Source organism: Brachyhypopomus gauderio, chromosome 9 (assembly GCF_052324685.1).
Source record: "Brachyhypopomus gauderio isolate BG-103 chromosome 9, BGAUD_0.2, whole genome shotgun sequence".
Taxonomy (NCBI): Eukaryota; Metazoa; Chordata; class Actinopteri; order Gymnotiformes; family Hypopomidae; genus Brachyhypopomus; species Brachyhypopomus gauderio.
Window position 1 is genome coordinate 10,302,540 of NC_135219.1, and position 18,900 is coordinate 10,321,439.

Consider the following 18,900-nt stretch of genomic DNA (forward strand, 5'->3'; position numbering starts at 1 on the left):
TATTCTGCTTTTCACACATGGAGGAGCCATGACATTGAATGAAAGGTCAAAATGAGAAACTATGGAAACAGTGGTCTCAATAGTTAGATGGGCTTGGTGCATGCGGAACCTGGTGCGTTTTGATTAGTTTATTAGATTAGATTAGATTATTACTGAACGAGGACTCACTTTACAACAGTGAGAAGAAGTGCTTATTAATTCAGTTTTGCTGTCCAGCAACACAAACTAAATTTAGACAGTGGAGAGAGTAGGAGAGAGAGAGAACGAATACATTTTCAATAGTATCCTTTCAAAGAAAAGACCTAAAAGTCTAAAAGTCTAACAATCTTTGGTGTCATTGTACAAGCCATGTGTCAGTGTTTCTAGATTGTGTACATGGATCTGTGTGTGTGTGTGTGTGTGTGTGTGTGTGTGTGTGTGTGTGTGTGTTGGGAGCAGGGGTGTAAAGGTAATCATGACATTCATGAGGTGTGACATTTGGAGCATTTTCATTTACTGCCATTTCCTCTGACATTTCTGGAGCAGCTTGGGGAAGCCTGTGTGTGTGTATGTGTGTATGTGTGTGTGTGTGTGTGTGTGTGTGTGTGTGTGTGTGTGTGTGTGTGTGTGTGTGTGTGTATGTGTGTGTGTGTGTGTGTGTGTGTGTGTGTGTGTGTGTGTGTGTGTGTGTGTGTGTGTGTGTGTGTATGTGTATCTGTGGGTACATGCATGTAAGCTTGCATGCCTGCATGTGTATGTGGAGCCATTAACGCACCATTCCTATAGCAGAACGTGCACTCTTGAGTCTAGCACAGTCTGTGCCTGTCAGCTGTCCAAACGTAGCTGACCTCTCAGTGCTATGTGCTGAAAATGCCATTCAGGACACCTGAACTCCAAAGGCAGCGTGTTGTACTCAGAGCTTTGGCTCATGTGTTGTGTAAGAGAATTGTTAGGAAAGATTGTTATTTAGACCGTCAAGTGTTATGAAACAAACCAGCATGTGATTTATGGGGAAGTACATGAAATCATTCTCTCTGCCATTTTTGCTGATGCTGAAGATCTCTGTTTCTCTTTTTCTGCAGTTTCTAAATGGCATCACATATCCGTCTGATCCTCCAATCACTGTTCAAGTTGCAGGTCGCTACAGAAACTCCCTAGAGGGTTTAAGTATCCTCATTTATCTGGGTTTAGAGTGCAGTTAACATGGCTAGGCAAAGAGCAGCAATACTTGTGGTACTATCCCTGCTTCTCAGGGGCTTCGAAGCAGCCCAGAATGGGATCCAACCGGGTACCTGCCGACTTGTATGCGACCCTTTCCAAGCCCAAGGCAGCACACATGACATGGGTGCCAACGGCTTGGTCATCCCCCTCTCCTCCTCTGGAGGAGGTCCACCAGGACCAGCAGGGCCACCCGGCAAGGCGGGCCCTCCCGGCCTCCCAGGTACAAAGGGCGAGGGGTCCATAACAAAGGGGGGCGCTGCCTTTTACGCGTCCCTGAGGGAAGAGTTTGCGAAGGATGACGTGCTGAAGTTCACTAACGTGGTGACGAACGTGGGAAGCCGTTATTCCTCCTCCACTGGCACGTTCACGTGCCTCTCAGACGGAGTGTACCACTTCAGCTACCACATAGTGAAGACTGGACTCAGTCTCAGGGCTGACCTGGTGCTTAATGACCACAAGGTAAGTTAAAGAGGTGGCCATCGAGCTCACTTGGCAAACTAATAGCACATGAGGCTAATCAAGCTAATCATATCCATACATGACCATATTAAGCAGAATATATCCTTATATCATTCTTCCACAAGCTACAAAATAAAAAAACAATATTATTAAGCTTTATTGCACATTTTATTTTTCAATTTCCACATGACTGAAGTAAAATGAGGCAAAATAAAGCATACTTAGCATATTAATGTAATTTTAATTTAAAGATAATAACAAATCAAAAACTAAAATCGCTGATTACACAAAAAGAGGAAATGGCTTATTTTATAGATTTTCATTGCTAAGGTCTAAGTTGATTCAACTGAAAAATCTGTACCAAGAGATCATGGGATATAATCATATAAATGCTTGTTTAAGAATTGAGTGATAACATGACTGTGTGTGTGTGTGTGTGTGTGTGTGTGTGTGTGTGTGTGTGTGTTTGTGTGTGTGTGTGTGTGTGTGTGTGTGTGTGTGTGTGTGTGCCTGCGTGCGTGCGTGTGTCAGATCGTGGCGACTGCAGTGGCTGTAGACGCGCTCCACACAGACACAGCCAGTAACAGTGCGGTGCTGAAGCTGAAAGCTGGGGATCGGGTCTACGTCCGCCTGAACAAGAGTGACAGCACCCTCAAAGACCTCAAAGACCTCTTTAGCACCTTCTCTGGCTACCTGCTCTATGAGCTCTGAGATGTGCCCTGATCCGGGTGGCGCCCCACCACCACCAACTCTGTCCACAACGGGCTTCAGAAACCCTAAAACATTACTGAACGTGTCTCAAAACCTTATACACCACAGACGCATGAATGCACATGTGGGAATGACTGGTATGTGTTTTTTTTTTATGGGTTTTGTGTACATCCGTATCCGTGCTTAGGTGTGTCACTGTGTTGTGAGGTTGCTTCATGCAAGTGTGGAGCTGTCCCTTCCAAAATATCTGGGACCCATTTGTATTTTGTCTGTGAGTTTCACATTGAATAAAAGGCGAAGTCTGCTACTGATTCCCTGACTGAGGCTTTTTGTTGCCACAGTAGAATCGATGTTCAGTTGAGAACTGAGTGCTTGGCATCAGTCTTCACAGGGCACTGGTAAAGATGTCTCACTATGGCTACAGGGCTCGCACAACGGCTCTTCCCAGCATTCACCCGCACCAGCACTGGCTGAACTGTTAATAATGGGTTCAGAATTCATTGATACGTTTTACATGAGGTAAGTAAAAGTGTCAGTGTGCCAGGTTTTGGGCAGCGACCCCCAGGCAGTAAACTGTCTGAACAGTACTCTTAGTTCAGTTTTAGACTAATGTTAATCAGCAAATAGGTCCACCACTGGCTTGTGAAAGACGGGGCACCATACAAACCACCTCAGATACTGCGTCCAAACTTCACTCCAATATCCATTATGTTTGCCTTTCTAGGTTTTATGGTTTAAAAAATGTTGACACAATGATGTTACATGAATTCCTCTTGGATTCATAATTCATGTTAATGTAACAGCTGGGTCGTGAGTTTTAGTTCTTAAGTATTCATTACCTTGCAAACCCCAGCGTGCATTAAGGACGCGTCTGTACATCTGATTCTCAGCTTGAAAGGTGATCACAGCAGGCTTATAGAGGCTGTACATTAGGAGAGCATCTTCCATTGCATCCAGCAACAATTTATTCATCATATAACAAACTTTGTCGTTGAACATTTTGCAAAAGTTTTTGCAACTTGAAAAAGTCTACCTGTCACTTCCATTTAATTACCTGCAGTTGGGAGTATTTCTCTGAAAAAAATATCTATTATTATCTCAATAATACAATCTTGGAATGAAAAAACATAATATCATAAAACACACATCTCTTTTCTGATTGATTTCACACAAAACCTTTTTATTTTTGCTCCTAAAAAAGTAATAATATTCCATCTCACACAAAACAGCTAAGAAAGCAGTGACAAGTTTATGGAGAATCCCAAAAGGTTTTGGTATCAAGACTTTCTGGCATATGTTAAAAACTCTTAGTCATGTTACAGGTTCAGATTTGGCATGGTGCACTTCAAAAACCATTTACAATCTGTAGTGTTCCTGCTCTCAAACCGTATCAATAAACAAACAATAAGCCCCCTATTCTGATAGGATATAACGTCAAATCTAACACCTTTGGGTTATGGTCTGAACAACCTGTTAGTTCTTTGGTGATTAAAAGAATCTCTAAGCAAGGATTCTATTAAACACCAGCACGATACCAACACCAGCCTCCCCTATAGTGACAAGCTGAAGAAACTAAATAGCTCCTAAACATCTCTGAAAACTTTAAATTATTTTTAATTGTTTAAGAATCAAAAATGAAGCTAGTTTTAGTACAACGGAAAATGAAACGCTGTTGCATAGAAAACAGATTTGAAGCTTACAGTACAAATGCAATGAACAGTATTACCAGTGTTTCTGAAGTCAAGGGGCATCCACTTGTCCAGGCCTACCCAAGACACTGTGATGCTACTCTAGATGGATCTCTGTTAGGGGCACTTGGGCACCCTGTCATTGTGTGATGAGTCAATGTCATTTTTATTGTACAAAACTGATACTGAGATAAAAGCAACATGTACACATTTTGTACATAAAAAACGTGTTCATCACATTGTCAGTGAAAGGACTACAGTAGTATGCAACAGCCAACAATCGTAAGTGCTGACCAAAATAAAACAAAATATGTGCACACACACCCACTCACACACCCACACACACCCACTCACACACCCACTCACACACCCACACACACACCCACTCACACACCCACACACACACCCACACCCACACACACACACACACACACACACACACACACACGTACATTTTAATCTGAATGGAGCCGTTTTTCTCCTTGAGTCCCACTCTAGACAGAGCATGATTAGAAAGCTCCAAGCAGTAATACATTAGGCTTCAGAGTGCTGGTGACAGATTCCAGTGGCTGGTGATCCAGTGCATCTGCCTTCTTCTCAAGACAGACCGGCCAGTTCCTATGACTACTCAAACGAATCTCGTGTCATTTCTCACACCGTCTCGCCCCCCCTTCCGCCTGTGTCTCACTGCCCACCCTTCACCGCTCTGCTCGTGCAGACATCAGCGAGTGTCCTGAATTTGGGGCCAAGCGAATCGAGGAAGTCCACAGGCTCTCGGTCACTGAGGATACTACAGCACCCAACAGACCCTGCAGGAGATCCCGCACCCTCGTACCCATAGGGCTTCAGCACATCAGCCGCGAAACGCCCGTCGTCCTCCTCACCGAAGTGATACAGTTTCTGCCATAAGAGGAAGAGCCAAGAAATCAGAAATTAAATTAGCAGAGTACATCAAAGCCGTAAAGAATGCCAATAAGATGCCCCAGGCGGAGAGAGAGAGAGAACGTACACCACTACGGAGCATGAGCAAAAGAGGCAGCGAAACAAGGGCCCTCTGCACCGGGGCATCGCAGCTTAAACGCAGGGGTTACGTAGAAAGGTTCGAGCGTAAGGTCAGCGTGCAGTGTCTACAGTCTGGGTAGGAGCGATCGGAAGAGAAAGGCACTCCGGCCTCTGCTTGCTTAGATCTATACGTGTGCGAATATGTTGCATAGTCACCAGCTCCACTTACGTTGTCCAGGTAAAGTTCGTTGGTCCTCCACGTTTCCACGGTGGCCATGTCGGAGTATTTTTGGAAGGTGTTGAACTGGCCGGTGCCGTACATGCCCTGAGAGCCTCCCAAGACGCTCTGCTGTCCCATGACGTTTTGGCCTCCATAAGAGCCGATTGTCCGATAGTCAATGGTCCCGCCACCTCCGCCCTTAGTGAAACTTCCTCCATCCACCTTGCTGCCAGGTGCTATCAGCAGAGGGGCTTCTTTCTGTTGGGGGGGGGGGGGGGGATAAGATTCACGGTCATCAGATTCACGTCTGGCACAAGAATATTAAATGAAGGACTCCTGAACCCTTTTCCCTCTGATCCTCCAGCCAGCCATGGTTTTCATTCTGTTTAGGCTCAACATGTAATCAACTTGCGCTACATACATGTGCTTGCCTAGGGCTGATGGAAGTGATCAAAAAAACGCAGACTGGCTGGGGGGTTGCTGAGGCTTTGGTTGGAGTCGCAGCTGCAGGCAGTGACAGCCTACAGTAAGGAGCTACACATATCCTGAGCTAAACATAAACTCCGCTCTTCCTTTATGGCTGAAAGGGTGAGGCCTGAAACCACTCTCACCACTTCCTCCCCCGGAGCCTCCGTGTTGGATTTGAGCAGCATTCCCCCACTTCCATCATCGTCAATCATTTGCAGTTTCTCTCCCTTTGTGGTACACACAAAGAGAAGCAGCAGACCTAGAACAGGATGGAGGGCCATTACTCAAAGCAGCAGATCAAATCACTGTGTGTTTTAATGGGTCTGCTCATACGCCTCACTGACAAATATGAACGGTTGTGAAACTAACAAGATTTAAAAAATATTTTAAAACTCCCCTGTGTTGATTTAAGAGTTTTATCTCCATAAAAATGTCAGTATCATCATGGCTCATTAATACTGAAGGGTGCATATGTGAATAATTCAAGAAATCAGTTAGAATTTGGTAAGCTTACATTTACAAGGCACTGACAATTACACCTCACATTCAACACTGAACTGGGGTTAAAACAAATTGTGATTGGGGGTGTGGCCAGGGGGAGGGGCCTACAGAGCAGACGTGTTTGTGATTGAGGGTGTGGCCAGGGGGAGGGGCCTACAGAACAGGAGTGTTTGTGATTGAGGATGTGGCCAGGGGGAGGGGCTTACAGAGCAGGAGTGCTTGTTATTGATGGTGTGGCCTAGAGGAGGGGCTTACAGAGAGGGGAGTGTTTGTGATTGAGGGTGTGACCAGGGGGAGGGGCTTACAGAGCAGCAGGAGCAGTAGTAGGGAGAGCAGCATGGCGAGGATGGCCCATCCTCCCAGTCTGGCAGAAACACCCGAGTCTGGACATTCTCCGTTGCTCTGGCAGTCACAAACTCGTATGGACACCATCTGTTTGTCCCCTTCGCCCTGGAGGTCCTTTATTATCAGGGGGACCTGGTACATGCCATTAGGCATGTCCTCCGCCGGCTCCAACATGACTGTGGTAGCTGGAGAAACAGAACAGGCTAACTTAACATTACCACTGGACATTTAACATGCCTGGACATTGGACATGACAAACTGAAATACATCGACCACTACACAACACTTGCCTTAAGGGCTTTCTATACACATGCATATTTTTATTTAATACAAAAACATTTTTTATAACTGTGAAAACATCATAGAACTTTAAAGATGAGACCATAAGCATTCCTGAAGCCTCAGTGTCCACTGACATACCTGTGGCATTGGTGAGCTTCCACTTTCCAGCAAACTCACTGCCCAGTTCAAAGCTGAAAGGTATAGCATACGGTGGCTTGTCATAGTCTTCAGCTTTGATAAGAACGGAGCCTCGTTTACCATTCGAGGTACAAGCCACCCGCTTGGAGGGTTTTATGAAGGGACTGTTGTCATTCACATCCTCGATCAGGATCATCACTGTGCCAGTGCCACTCTTCTGACCTGAGGAAGCAGGACATCAGTTTAGTGTTTGATTATTTGCTCTATTCCACGTATAAATGGCTTTAACAGCTGCCAGGTGCTAATGTTACATTAATATGGTCATTTTGACTGGGGAGTCAGTGTCAACAGTAAAAGCAGAAGTCATATCAAGCCAAAGTTAAAGACATGTGGATCTGTTCAAACATTTTGTTCACCTCAGAATGTGGCATCTCTTTTTATTAACAGTTGCTTTTGTATCACCTAACCGGTTCTCCACACAAATGCCTTGTGCTACAGACAATTAAGCATAACGACAATGCGGGTTGGACCTTCCATGACCTAAGAACGTCCCTTCACAGTGGCCATAAGGCCGAGAGGAAGAGATCTCATCTAGGAATGCCATTCTGCAACATTCTGTGGTGCTCGGTTTCACTCTCAGATTTGAACCAAAGATATCACCCATTAAGAGAATACAGCGAAACACGCCGTAGGAACTCAGAGAGACTGCTTCTCCTCAGACATGCTGAATCAGTGCAGTCTAGAACATGAGTGGAAATCTCCATTACTGAGCAAAGGTTTTTTTCAAATGTGGCATGAAACTTACTGCAGGCACCTGCCTAAGCTTCATAACATCCATGGTATTTTATATTAAACATACATTTGTGTGGTATAAGATCACGAAGCTGTCAAATACAAAGCTATAAGAGGTTATATGAAAAGCTTTATAATAATAATAATAATAATAATAATAATAATATATGTTATATTTATAACAAATACACTCATTATTTTAGATTTGACCAAGTATTGTGCCAGCACACTCACTCTGGTCCACAGCTTTTACGGTAATGTTGTATGTATCATTTATAACAAGAGGAGACTCTCGGTCTATGATGTTTGCAGTCTTCAGCTCGCCAGTGTTCTCCACCACTGAGATCCAGGAGCCTCGGTCGGACTGAGGGATCTTGTAGTACCTGAGACAGGAGAACAGTGGATTAGATCCTCCCTGAACATTCACTTCCAACACTACATGATTGCCCTGAAGATCTCTGGTTCCGCAAGTTTCTTCGTTTCTTCAGTTTAATAAAATCAACCCAAACTGAACCTATACATAAGCACAAACTTACTTGATGCCAGTGCTGCTTTTGGTCTCTGGATCAATGGCTGTGTATACTCCAATGTGCGTTCCGTTGGGTAAGTTCTCCTTGACTCTGAGTTGCAGGATGGGCACAGAGAACTCCGGCCCCTCGTCCACATCCTCCACACTCAGCTCCACTGGAACCGTCTGCCAGGTGGCAGTGGTTCTGGTCAGGGGAACCTGGTTACGGGCCCTCACCTCCAGGTTTAGCTTCTCCTGCTTCTCCCGATCCAAAGGCTGAGGAGAGGAGATGAGAGGGGAAAAAATAGGAGAGAACACTTGTCACTGTGGAATAGATAATGATAACAGCTGAATAATATATGTATTTTATACGTGTTTCGTTTGTTGTTTTCAAAAAACATTTCTCATTCTTCAATTTTCATGTTTTTTTGCCTTTCATAGCATGGGGATATGGCTTTGTTCACACTGGGACACACTGAAGAGACTTAACAACTCAATAAGTGTCTTTGTTCAGCATGCTAAAAACGGTGTACAATAGCAACCTATATACAGTGGTAAGCATGGCAGGGGAGCAGTAATGATTTGCATAATTCAGCTTTCATTTTCTGGTTTACAACCACAATGTGTTCTGCAAGCAGAAACATGGCTGATCTGATTTATTCCGCGCCGACGCCTTAGTGCGTTCAGACATGAGATATTGACAAATTTTCTCTTCGAGCAGAGAAAACGCCTTGAGGAAACTCTTCCTGTGTTAGCTTGCTGGTCGTGGGCAAGGGCGCGCCTACTGACACAAACAAACATATCAGACAGGGCAACACACTGTCTCTTTCCCACCCTGCTTACAGATAACAGGCTAACATTGTAACTCTGCCATAAATGAAACACGCCTTAGCAAAGACGCAATGTCCACCACAGCAGCTTCAGGACAATGACACTGTACATCAAAAGTAATCCATCTGCAGGTAAATATACCCATAACCAGCATTCATATACAACCCGAGGAGAAACCTATTACCTAGTCCTTAACTGGGCATTAGCTCTTCACAAAAATCTCCAAAAAAAAAAAAAACAATAACAAATTAATTTTTTCTGTTCGATCTGTTGTTTGTTCTGAAATGTTTGTAACCCTCCCCATAGCCAGCAGTGTCCGTCAGCATTCTGCGCTTCTGTGCCTACCCTTACGACGTAGAGCAGGCCCTCATTCGTGGTGGGATCTGTCGTGATCCAGAAGTTGCCGCTCTCGTTGCCCTTGGTGATGTCGTACTCCGCCTTCCAGTTCGGGGTTCCCTTTAGATCGAGATCATCAACAGGGATGCGAAGGACCTGGACGTTCGATTGGTTCTCCAGCACCTTAGCCTTGTACTGTCCCACAGAACACAAACCAGGATTGTGAATGGCACTGCGACCAGAACCAGTACTGATGGGCTGATGGAGGTCCAAAGGCCCCGCCATATACGGTGCACAACTCATTCCTCTATTGACTAATTCTTGATAGTATGAAGTGATGACCTGAGCCCTGTGTGAAACCCTAAATGCTTTAGAGGTATTGGATGTCATATCGTGTGTGTAATTGTTTTGTTTAAAATTGTTGAGGACATGTAAATACTTCCATAACCTCTGTTATACAATAACCATTTGCTGTAGCTGGCACAGAGAAAAACTGAGTATGGCGTGACATGTAAGAACCTTGTTGTATTGAGTATTTGTTGACACTCATGATCATTTCATAGATCAGTAATTATGTAACAAATACATATAGACAAATGACCTTTGATTCCAGTCTAAGAAATGACTTGGAGTCACAGTAGTGGTGTGTTGTGGTTTTAGTATTGTTAACCTTGTTAATCCTGTAAAGCGCTTTGTGACAACATGTGTTGTGAAAAGCGCTATACAAATATATTTGATTTGATTTGATTTGACTGAAAGAAGATTCTTCTAAACCTACCACTGTTTGTCTGAAGGTGGGTGGATTGTCGTTAATGTCGGTCAGAGAAACAACAGCGACCCCAGTTCTTGACAGACCATCCGGGGCTCCATTCATGTCTCTAATCTCCATTTGTACATAGTACCTATCTTGAGTCTGTGGGGGTAAAATGTAATATACTGAATACCACTACCAAACACCTAAATATATTCACATCTATCAATCTGGACAGATTTAGAGAGGCATTGTCCAAATGTGCCCAGTTATACACCACAGTTATACACCACAGTGTATAACTCATACCTGGTATATGAAGCAAGGTAAATGTGTCCAGGCAACTGCATACCTCTCTGTCCAGCCTGTCGTTGGAGGTCCTTAATACTCCACTGTATGGGTCAATGGTGAAGAGGTCGGTGCAGTTCAATAAGCTGTATTTGATCTTGGTGTGGAGGGTGTTGGGCTCATCCTTATCTGTGGCGTTCACTATCCCTACATAAGTGCCTTCACATGGCCCAGACATAGAAAAGCAAATCATTTTTGCACATCATATAAAACAAAGTACCAGCATGCACTGGGCTCACTTTTTTCCTAACTGAATCATTGCCAGTTCTTGCTTGTCTCGGTCAGATTCATGCGGGTCCCCATCCCCATGACAGCTCCCAAGCTGTGTGCAGGCCAGCTAACAAACTCTTCCCCGAGACCTGCAAAGACGACTACTAGATCTTTTTGAGCTGCTGCTCACGCAGTGAGACGAGAGAGCTGGACACTGGTTTGAGGGCTAAGTGCTCGTTTCTCTGCTGGTGACCTGACAGATGCCCCAGTGGTTGGTAGCATCACACTGAAAGAGGGGAGAGGAAGCAGAGGGCAGCCCTCCCACCCAAAGACCAACGATCACGCCCTCTCGCTATGAATGGCTTTCCACATTGTGCATTCTGTTAATCTGGTGGTTCAAGACTCCTTACATTTAGTTAGTGTTTGCATTTTATTTTTGACAACTTTGATTGCTCAAAAGCCGCAGTGCAAATGGATGATGATAAAATAATGCATTTGTGAAAATAAGGTCCTGACAAGGTCTGACAAGGTCCTGCATTTGTGATCCAACTGCATTTGGATTTGTGATCCAACTGAAACTATACTGAAACACATATCTCTCTCTCTCTCTCTCTCTCTCGCTCTGTGTGTGTGTGTGTGTGTGTGTGTGTGTGTCTGTCTGTGTCTCTCTCACCTTGTTTGCTATGTTCCTCAGTGACAAATATCAGAAGACTGGAGAACTCTGGAGCATTGTCATTCACGTCCTGTACATACACAGTGATTGGCAGAGGCTGGTCTGTCTCAACATTGGAGAACTTGTCAAATGCATGAGCCACGAACTGAGGATGAAGAGCACCAGGTGAGAGATTCCAGCATATATCAGGAGAGGTGAACATTTTCATGGAGTATCATAGCAAATATAAATAAAATTATACAAGTGATTCACTTAAAATACAGAGGAACCTCTGAATATTAGACATGTGTGAGCTGTAATATATGCCTTGCCACATTGCTTTTAATTATACAAATACAAAATATTTCAGAGCAATAAAGTTCATTTGAGCTCTGTTGACTTTTTTTGAGTACATGACCCTATGTACATAATTGCTCTGTGCAAAAGAACGGAGGAGAAGAATTAGAAGTACTTACATCAAACCTAGAGTACTGCTCACGATCAACAGCCTGGAGTATTTGTAGCAAGCCAGAGTCTCCATAGAGTCTAAAAATGCCCACAGGCTCAGAATCAATGCCCATGCCTTCGACTGTGTAATAAACAATGTGATCTACTGATGAGTCCGATGCAACCTGGCAGAGGAGAGAAGCACAGCAGGATCGATATGAGAGGCAATAACCATGGGTGAAAACATGGGCGGGGTGGCGGGGGGTGTCTGGGGATGACAGGAAGAGATGGCTGGTATGGTTAGGGCACAGGGTGCGGCCAGCAGGGTGAATTGCAGGATGGGGTGACAAAGAGAAGGATAAATGTGAGACTGTGACAAAAAATTAAAAAGTGTTGTGATCTTACATATTCCACATTCTTAGGGAAAGGTCCTTTATCATTCTCAATGACATTGAAAGGCGGAGGTCTCCATCGTCTCTTAAAACGCTTGAGAGCATCATTGCTGGACTTCTGAAACACCTGTAGTCACAAACAACAAGAACACTGTAGAGTCTGTAGAGCTTTTGACTGAGGCCTAGTTCATCTCATTAGTTCATCCCCAGATTTTGGAGATATGTTAGAGAAGTAAACTCAGCAAACTGTACTGGATTCTGGTCATCCCAGCCTGAAGCATTACACCCAAGTTACACTTTGCACAACATCGTGCATGACTCCCTCTGCAGGATCACCTGATCAGCCGGGAAGAGAGCAACATTGACCCTCCATGTTTGACCCGTCTCACTCTTCGCCAGAACCGAGAATGATCTGCCATCATCTGGTATTGTGGTGAGTTGGGAAGTGAGAATAGTTCCATCTGGCTTCACAGCGAAGTCTGGGTCACTGCAGGTCAAATCCAAATGCCTCGTCCCGCAATTACCCAGATTCACTAGAAAAAGAACATGAGACAATCCCAACAATGACTAGAGAATCCCCAGTATTAGTAATTATGGTTATACATTCAAAAGAAAAAAAATCTTTTCTAACCAATAAACAAGAACTAATCAATGAAGAAAGATGAGAAAGTGAACCACGAAACAAAGGTTGTCAGCTGCAGATCTTTTTTATGTGCGTGTTATATATGCTGGGTAAGCCACCTCTTTACCTTTGGAGATGACATGGCCACGCTGTAGTCGCTGAGGCACTTGTGCTTGGACGTCTGTCTGAACACATGACTCTGCAGAACTGCACAGGAACTGAAGGAGCAGAGAACAGACTAACTACCAACTCCTTGCCAGCTACTGCACATTTTTGCCACAACTGTCACAGTGCATGTGAGCAAACTCCACACAGTACCCAAGACAATTTCAGTGAAAGTCTATTCTATGCTATTCTATTCTACAAGCAAACACACACTGCATGTCTTCCCCTTAAAATAGCGCTGGTTATAATTCATACAGCGGTGGTGGTAAGGCTATGTAAAAGAGAACAGAAGCACGAGTATCAAGGTCAGACAGAAAGCAACAGTTGTGCAGTTAAGTGGATGAAGCTGGAGTTTGAACCACACAGATTTTAAGGGAGGACTTTCTCTATTATGTTTTGAGGTTTTTGTGTTCTTGGCACCCATATTGTGCTTTTGAGGGATGGGATGAATATTTTGTTGGGATTTTTTCATCCTAATGAGAAGCAGATGTTGAAAGTAGAAGCTGCTCCTCCCAGTGTGAGCAGAAGTCACCTCCTCCCCACTCCTCCAGACACCCACGCTTTTGCAGGGGGGGTGCTGGTAGTCGTCATGGGACAGCTGCACAGAACATGGTAGAGCAATACACTTCCAGCTAACCTTTGTTATCAGTTGCTCACCTAACCATATAAGAATGCACCACTCACAGAACACAAAACTCCTCAAGATTGGGCAAAATAAGAAATCATCATACATCCCCAAAGGCGTAAAATGTCAAATCAAATTCCAAATATCAGAATATTTTAGTCTTTAAGTCCAACTAAAATAAGTTACAACAATAAATGAAACCTTGTTTTGAAGAATACCTTGTAGCATGGCACAGAAGTATTACGCAAGCTTTCACTCACAGTTCTGCAATGATCTTAAGGTGACATAATGCTGATTAACCTCTTCTGTTCTAACTTGAACCCCACACAGGATCATGTAAGGTTACACATGTTCCTAACTGTATCTTTAGACATGTGCACCAAGAGAAAATTGACAGCATGTTTACTAAGTAATAATAAGCATGTACCAAACATACATTTTTATAACAAATAACAATACAATCACTATTTACAAAAAGAAGGGAAGTCAATAATAACATCAATAATAAAACCATATGAACCCTTTTTTCATTTGTTAATTTACTGTTTAAAGTCCCTATGTTGTTTGTCAGTCAGACCAGAATTCAACAGTGTGGCTGTAGTGTGTGTGTGTGTGTGTGTGTCTAACCCCTCAGAAATTAAAAGAAACTGACAGAGCAGACCATCGCCTTAGCTCTATCTGTTCTGTAGTTTATACATGCAGTCGGAAGGTCTTTACCTTGTAGGTGAAGGTGCTTCGCTTTTTCCATAACAAACCTACGAGCTACAGTAAGATGACCTAACCACTACTACGAATGTGCCTTCTACAATCATTAACCTACCATAACCGAAAGGGTGCCAACAGATAAGGTCCTGCTGGAGAATAAATATGCAAACTGCTTGTGGATATAGGCTATTTGTTAAGCCGCCCAGTCTTTACACGAGCCTTGCCTCGAAACACTCGAGTTGTTATCCGACTGCCATTCTTCAACTAAGGCTGTAAACTGCGATAGCTTAGCGACACTTGCGATGCAACCCGAAACACAGAGAGGGGTGTTTTGTTGTGAACATACCCGATATACACACACTATACCTCTATAGTTATGTGGGCAGTTTCGACAACAACAGGCACATAACTTCAGACACGATACCGACTTAATAGACCACACGCGTACTAGACCACAAGAATATTCTCGATTTTAAAGTTTAAAAAAAAGTTAAGAGTACACGTTTGCTCAAACTTACCACAAAGAACAGGCCAACAGAGAAAATATCGTCCTTGAACATGTTTAATAACGCAGTGGTTTCTTTAGAGCGGTAAACGTCGGCGCTCCGCACCACCGTAACGTCTCCTGTTGGGGAGGCTAGGATAAAGTCCTTGGGCGCGGTGTAGTGGTGGGGAGGCGGGCAGCTTTCAAGCCATTGTAATTTGTAACATGGGTGTGACGGGGCGTTAGCTGTTCTGCCGTGGGGGAGACGTAAGAGAAGCGTGCTCGGTGGGTCTACCTAGCAGGTTACGTTCATGTCTTTGTGCACCAGCGAACCCAGGAGTGAGTTACTGTCCTACCTGTGAGACTCGTCGTGTGCGCGCACACGTGCCCGTGAGAGAGAGCGGTATTGGGGAGTGATGTGTGGACAGGTGTTGGAGGCAACACCCCGGTACCACGAACGGCTCGACGAGGGAGAGTCATACAGCCATGTGTTAACCGAGTGAGCCTTGAGTTGACATTACAACCAGGAAGTGCACTTCGGTTCACAATCAGTCCAGTATGTGAGCTGTTTTGGTAGTCACTAGACGGAAGATAGTAATGGTGATGGCTCACGAATGAAAACGCATGAAACTATGCGAAACTAGACTGTAGTGTCTAGTTTACATCTGAGTCATATCAAACAGGTTTAAGTTTATAAGAATATTAGTCTTAAAGTAGGCACATTACTGCCGTAGAAACTAACCTAATGGAAGTAAATGTACAAATTCTTTGTTCTATGTTTATTTTGATGTTTCTTTGAGCAAATTATTTCTAACATCTCACAGACTAGTTGGGATAGATTTACCGACAGGCTAAGCTGCTGCTTGTCTACTGCAATTCATTTACCTGTTATATGAATAAAAAAATAATAATATCTAGGATGCCATTTTATTTTGTCACCAAAAAGATATGTCTCAATATGAAGACCCCAAATCAAGATAAGATAAGGATTGGTGTAGTGTGTAGGTTTTTTAGCCACAAGTAACTCATAACTGTGGTTCTTCCTCTGTGTGTGCGTGTGTGGATGTGGGTGTGTTGACAACTGACATTATTCATAATTTGTCTGTGTCTGATGAACCTTAATGGGAAAGGATCTTTTCACTTAAGTTGTAGCATGTTAAAGATTTATCTCTTAAGCAAAGTTGGGAAAACCTGCTTAGTTAAAGTAGGTCTTGCATTTCAGGACACACTCTGAAGTGTGTGTGTTCCCTTTATTCAGGGCTGCAAATGCTCGGGAAGAGGATTGATTGAGTACTGATTGAATACTGACATGCATGAGAAGGTTAAAGTGGCGTCAGGTTTAGCAGTGGGCTATGTCAGGAAGACAAAGATGAGGCAATAACTGCATTTAAAATAAAATGTTGATGAGGACACATCACACTGGTGGATGAATCTCAGCAGAGCACTAGGTGTTAAAACACAGCGGGCATTTGACACAACGTCACGCTCAGTCAAACCCATTCCATGGGCCTGAGGAATTTGGAACGTCAGTGTGAGTGCTTCTAAAACCTCTGCCCCAACTATCTGACCAGGCTTCTAACTGAGTGAACTCACAGCATATTCAGTTTAACAGGAAAAAGGCAGATTACGATTAATTTTTGCCTTTTCTTTGCCTTACTGTAGGCTGCATTTTGGGTTTTTTTTTTCTCATAATATACTTTTATTCTTTATGCTAATATCAATAAATATCACTTATACATTTCTAATGTAAACACAGGACAGAGCAGTACATCAACCGTATACAAGGTGTATAATCCTGAAACTGGCATGGGTGTGTTGCTCAGAGCTTCAGACACACCTGGTAACACCCACACCTGAGGTTCCATGTGTTCTCTATCATTTCACAGATGGATTATCATCGCTGAGTCACTTTAAAACGTGTGTGTGAGAGCATACGTGTGTGTGGGAAAGAGAAAGAGTAAGAGCATGAGTGAAAGTGAAGCATTGCACAAGACTGCTGGTCACACGTTGTTCCTCGGTGAGGACCTGCCCCCTAGAGTGTACGCTGCAGTGGGTGCTTTCAGCAAAACAAAATATCTTCTCTTTTGCATTCTTGCATTCTAAATCATTTCGCATTATGAACTACAAAAGGTTGCCGTTCAGAAGGGTTTCATACCCGGCTATCTCCTGCTGTTTAAGACCCGGCCACAAAAGTGCAGTGGTAACTCTACACCTCTGTCCTCAACAGACTCTCTTACCCTGTTTTCTCTCAGTGCCTTCTTTCTGAGCTCAGGTAACAAGGGCTTGCATGACTGCCTTTACTGGATTACCACCTCCCTCTCTCTCTCTCTCTCTCTCTCTCTCTGGGAATGTTTCCTTCCTCACTGTGGTGTGTGTGTGTGTATTTTTGGTATTAAGCCAAACCTGAGACAGATGTAGTGTGCACCTTAGTACGCCATTTAGTAAGGTGTAGCTACGGTTTTAGGATTGTAGCTATATTTTCAAGACCTAGAAGTTAAAGTGGTTATGTTGGACAATAGTGTGGCCCTGAAATAAAGATATCAAATGCCACACTTCTATAGTTTTTGTAAGAGAAAATCTTTGACAGTTTAAATATTTTAGTCTGTCAGCAACATTGTGAATTGATATAAGCAAAAGGTGTAACCTGCTTCACCTGTGTCCACATCTCTGTGGCAATAACTCTAAAGTCTCGTACAATTAACAGAGCTTAAATTAGACACCAGTGGTGAAGACAATCTTGCCTTGTCAGGGTCAGAAATTTAATCCTAGGAAAACAAGCAGTTACTGCTAATTTGCTAATTATGTTGTTTATCATGGGATATTAAAAGGCAATCATTATTAAAAATCTGACTTTATAAATGTCAATCTTAACTGTAAGAATGTACAGACATAATGACTAGAGTTTTCACTGAAATCCAACACTCAGTAATCTTACTCAAATTATTGTTATGGAACTGTAAAAAATTCATTGGTGTATGAATTTAATGAGTGTGTTTGTAAGAGACAGAAAGAGTAAACAGATGTGATGGTAGGTATACCCTGCAGGTCTATGACAAATATCTCATGATGTGCTTCTGCATCCACACACACTTACCGTCACATGTAAACTTTTTCTCTGACTAGTTCAAATTCTTAATGACACATTGTCTGAAGCAACCTGGTCACAGGTTGTTGTGCTACTGTGTAGTCACCTTCTTGATTTTGACACAATCATAAACCCAACAGGTTCCTGGAATCATCAGAATACAAGACAAAACCCACACAGTGTCTGAGAACAAATAATCTACATAATTCAACATAATAACCTTAAAACACACACACCTCACATTCTCATGTGTACATTTCTTGGTCACTGGCTATCATTGCCAGGATATCCCCATTCTCTAATAAAACGAGAAAGTGTATTTTTATGTATTTTTTTTCTACTCAATTTATATTTATTTTACCTCTGAACTATTTGAACAACTTTATCCTGTTTTTTTTTTTCTTTTGAGCATATACACATGGAAACGATGGTTCCTTTAACAACATCTCAAAGCTGTGGCCATCAGTGGCACCAGCTAGTAATGAAGATTAGTGTAACAACAGTAAAGCATGAGGCCAGTGTAACTACAGTAACACATGAGGCCAGCACAACTACAGTAAAGCGGGAGACCAGCGTAACTACAGTAACGCATGAGACCAGCATAACTACAGTAAAGCAGGAGACCAGCATAACTATAGTAGTGCAGGAGACCAGCGTAACTACAGTCATGCAGGAGAACAGCGTAACTACAGCAACGCATGAGACAAGCGTAACTACAGTAGTACAGGAAAACAGCGTAACTACAGCAATGCAGTAGACCAGTATAACTACAGCAATACAGGAGACCAGTATAACTACAGCAATGCAGTAGACCAGCATAACTATAGCAATACAGTAGACCAGTATAACTACAGCAATACAGTAGACCAGTATAACTGTAATACCGCATGAAATAAACAGGCTGCTCTGATGAGAAACCATTCATACTAAGTT

The 18,900-nt window shown here is 43.2% G+C and overlaps 2 protein-coding genes across 2 annotated transcripts; one reads left to right on the top strand and one right to left on the bottom strand.

Annotated features, from left to right (window-relative positions):
* The first annotated feature begins 1,088 nt into the window (after window positions 1–1,088).
* c1ql1 (complement C1q like 1) lies at window positions 1,089–2,681 on the top strand. The gene is made up of 2 exons (XM_077016982.1): window positions 1,089–1,659; window positions 2,191–2,681. The coding sequence occupies exons 1-2, from the start codon at window positions 1,183–1,185 to the stop codon at window positions 2,368–2,370; spliced, it is 657 nt and encodes a 218-aa protein (XP_076873097.1). The 5' UTR covers window positions 1,089–1,182; the 3' UTR covers window positions 2,371–2,681.
* An 848-nt stretch (window positions 2,682–3,529) lies between these two features.
* On the bottom strand, window positions 3,530–15,088 carry dsc2l (desmocollin 2 like). The gene is made up of 16 exons (XM_077016983.1): window positions 14,917–15,088; window positions 13,031–13,121; window positions 12,618–12,814; window positions 12,295–12,408; window positions 11,919–12,074; window positions 11,464–11,608; window positions 10,585–10,739; window positions 10,260–10,394; window positions 9,491–9,676; window positions 8,343–8,590; window positions 8,041–8,189; window positions 7,015–7,236; window positions 6,555–6,779; window positions 5,892–6,007; window positions 5,290–5,538; window positions 3,530–4,958 (listed from the first exon to the last, which is right to left on the bottom strand). Exons 1-16 carry the CDS (start codon window positions 14,956–14,958, stop codon window positions 4,743–4,745), a joined length of 2,646 nt encoding a protein of 881 aa, XP_076873098.1. The 5' UTR covers window positions 14,959–15,088; the 3' UTR covers window positions 3,530–4,742.
* Window positions 15,089–18,900: the final 3,812 nt, after the last annotated feature.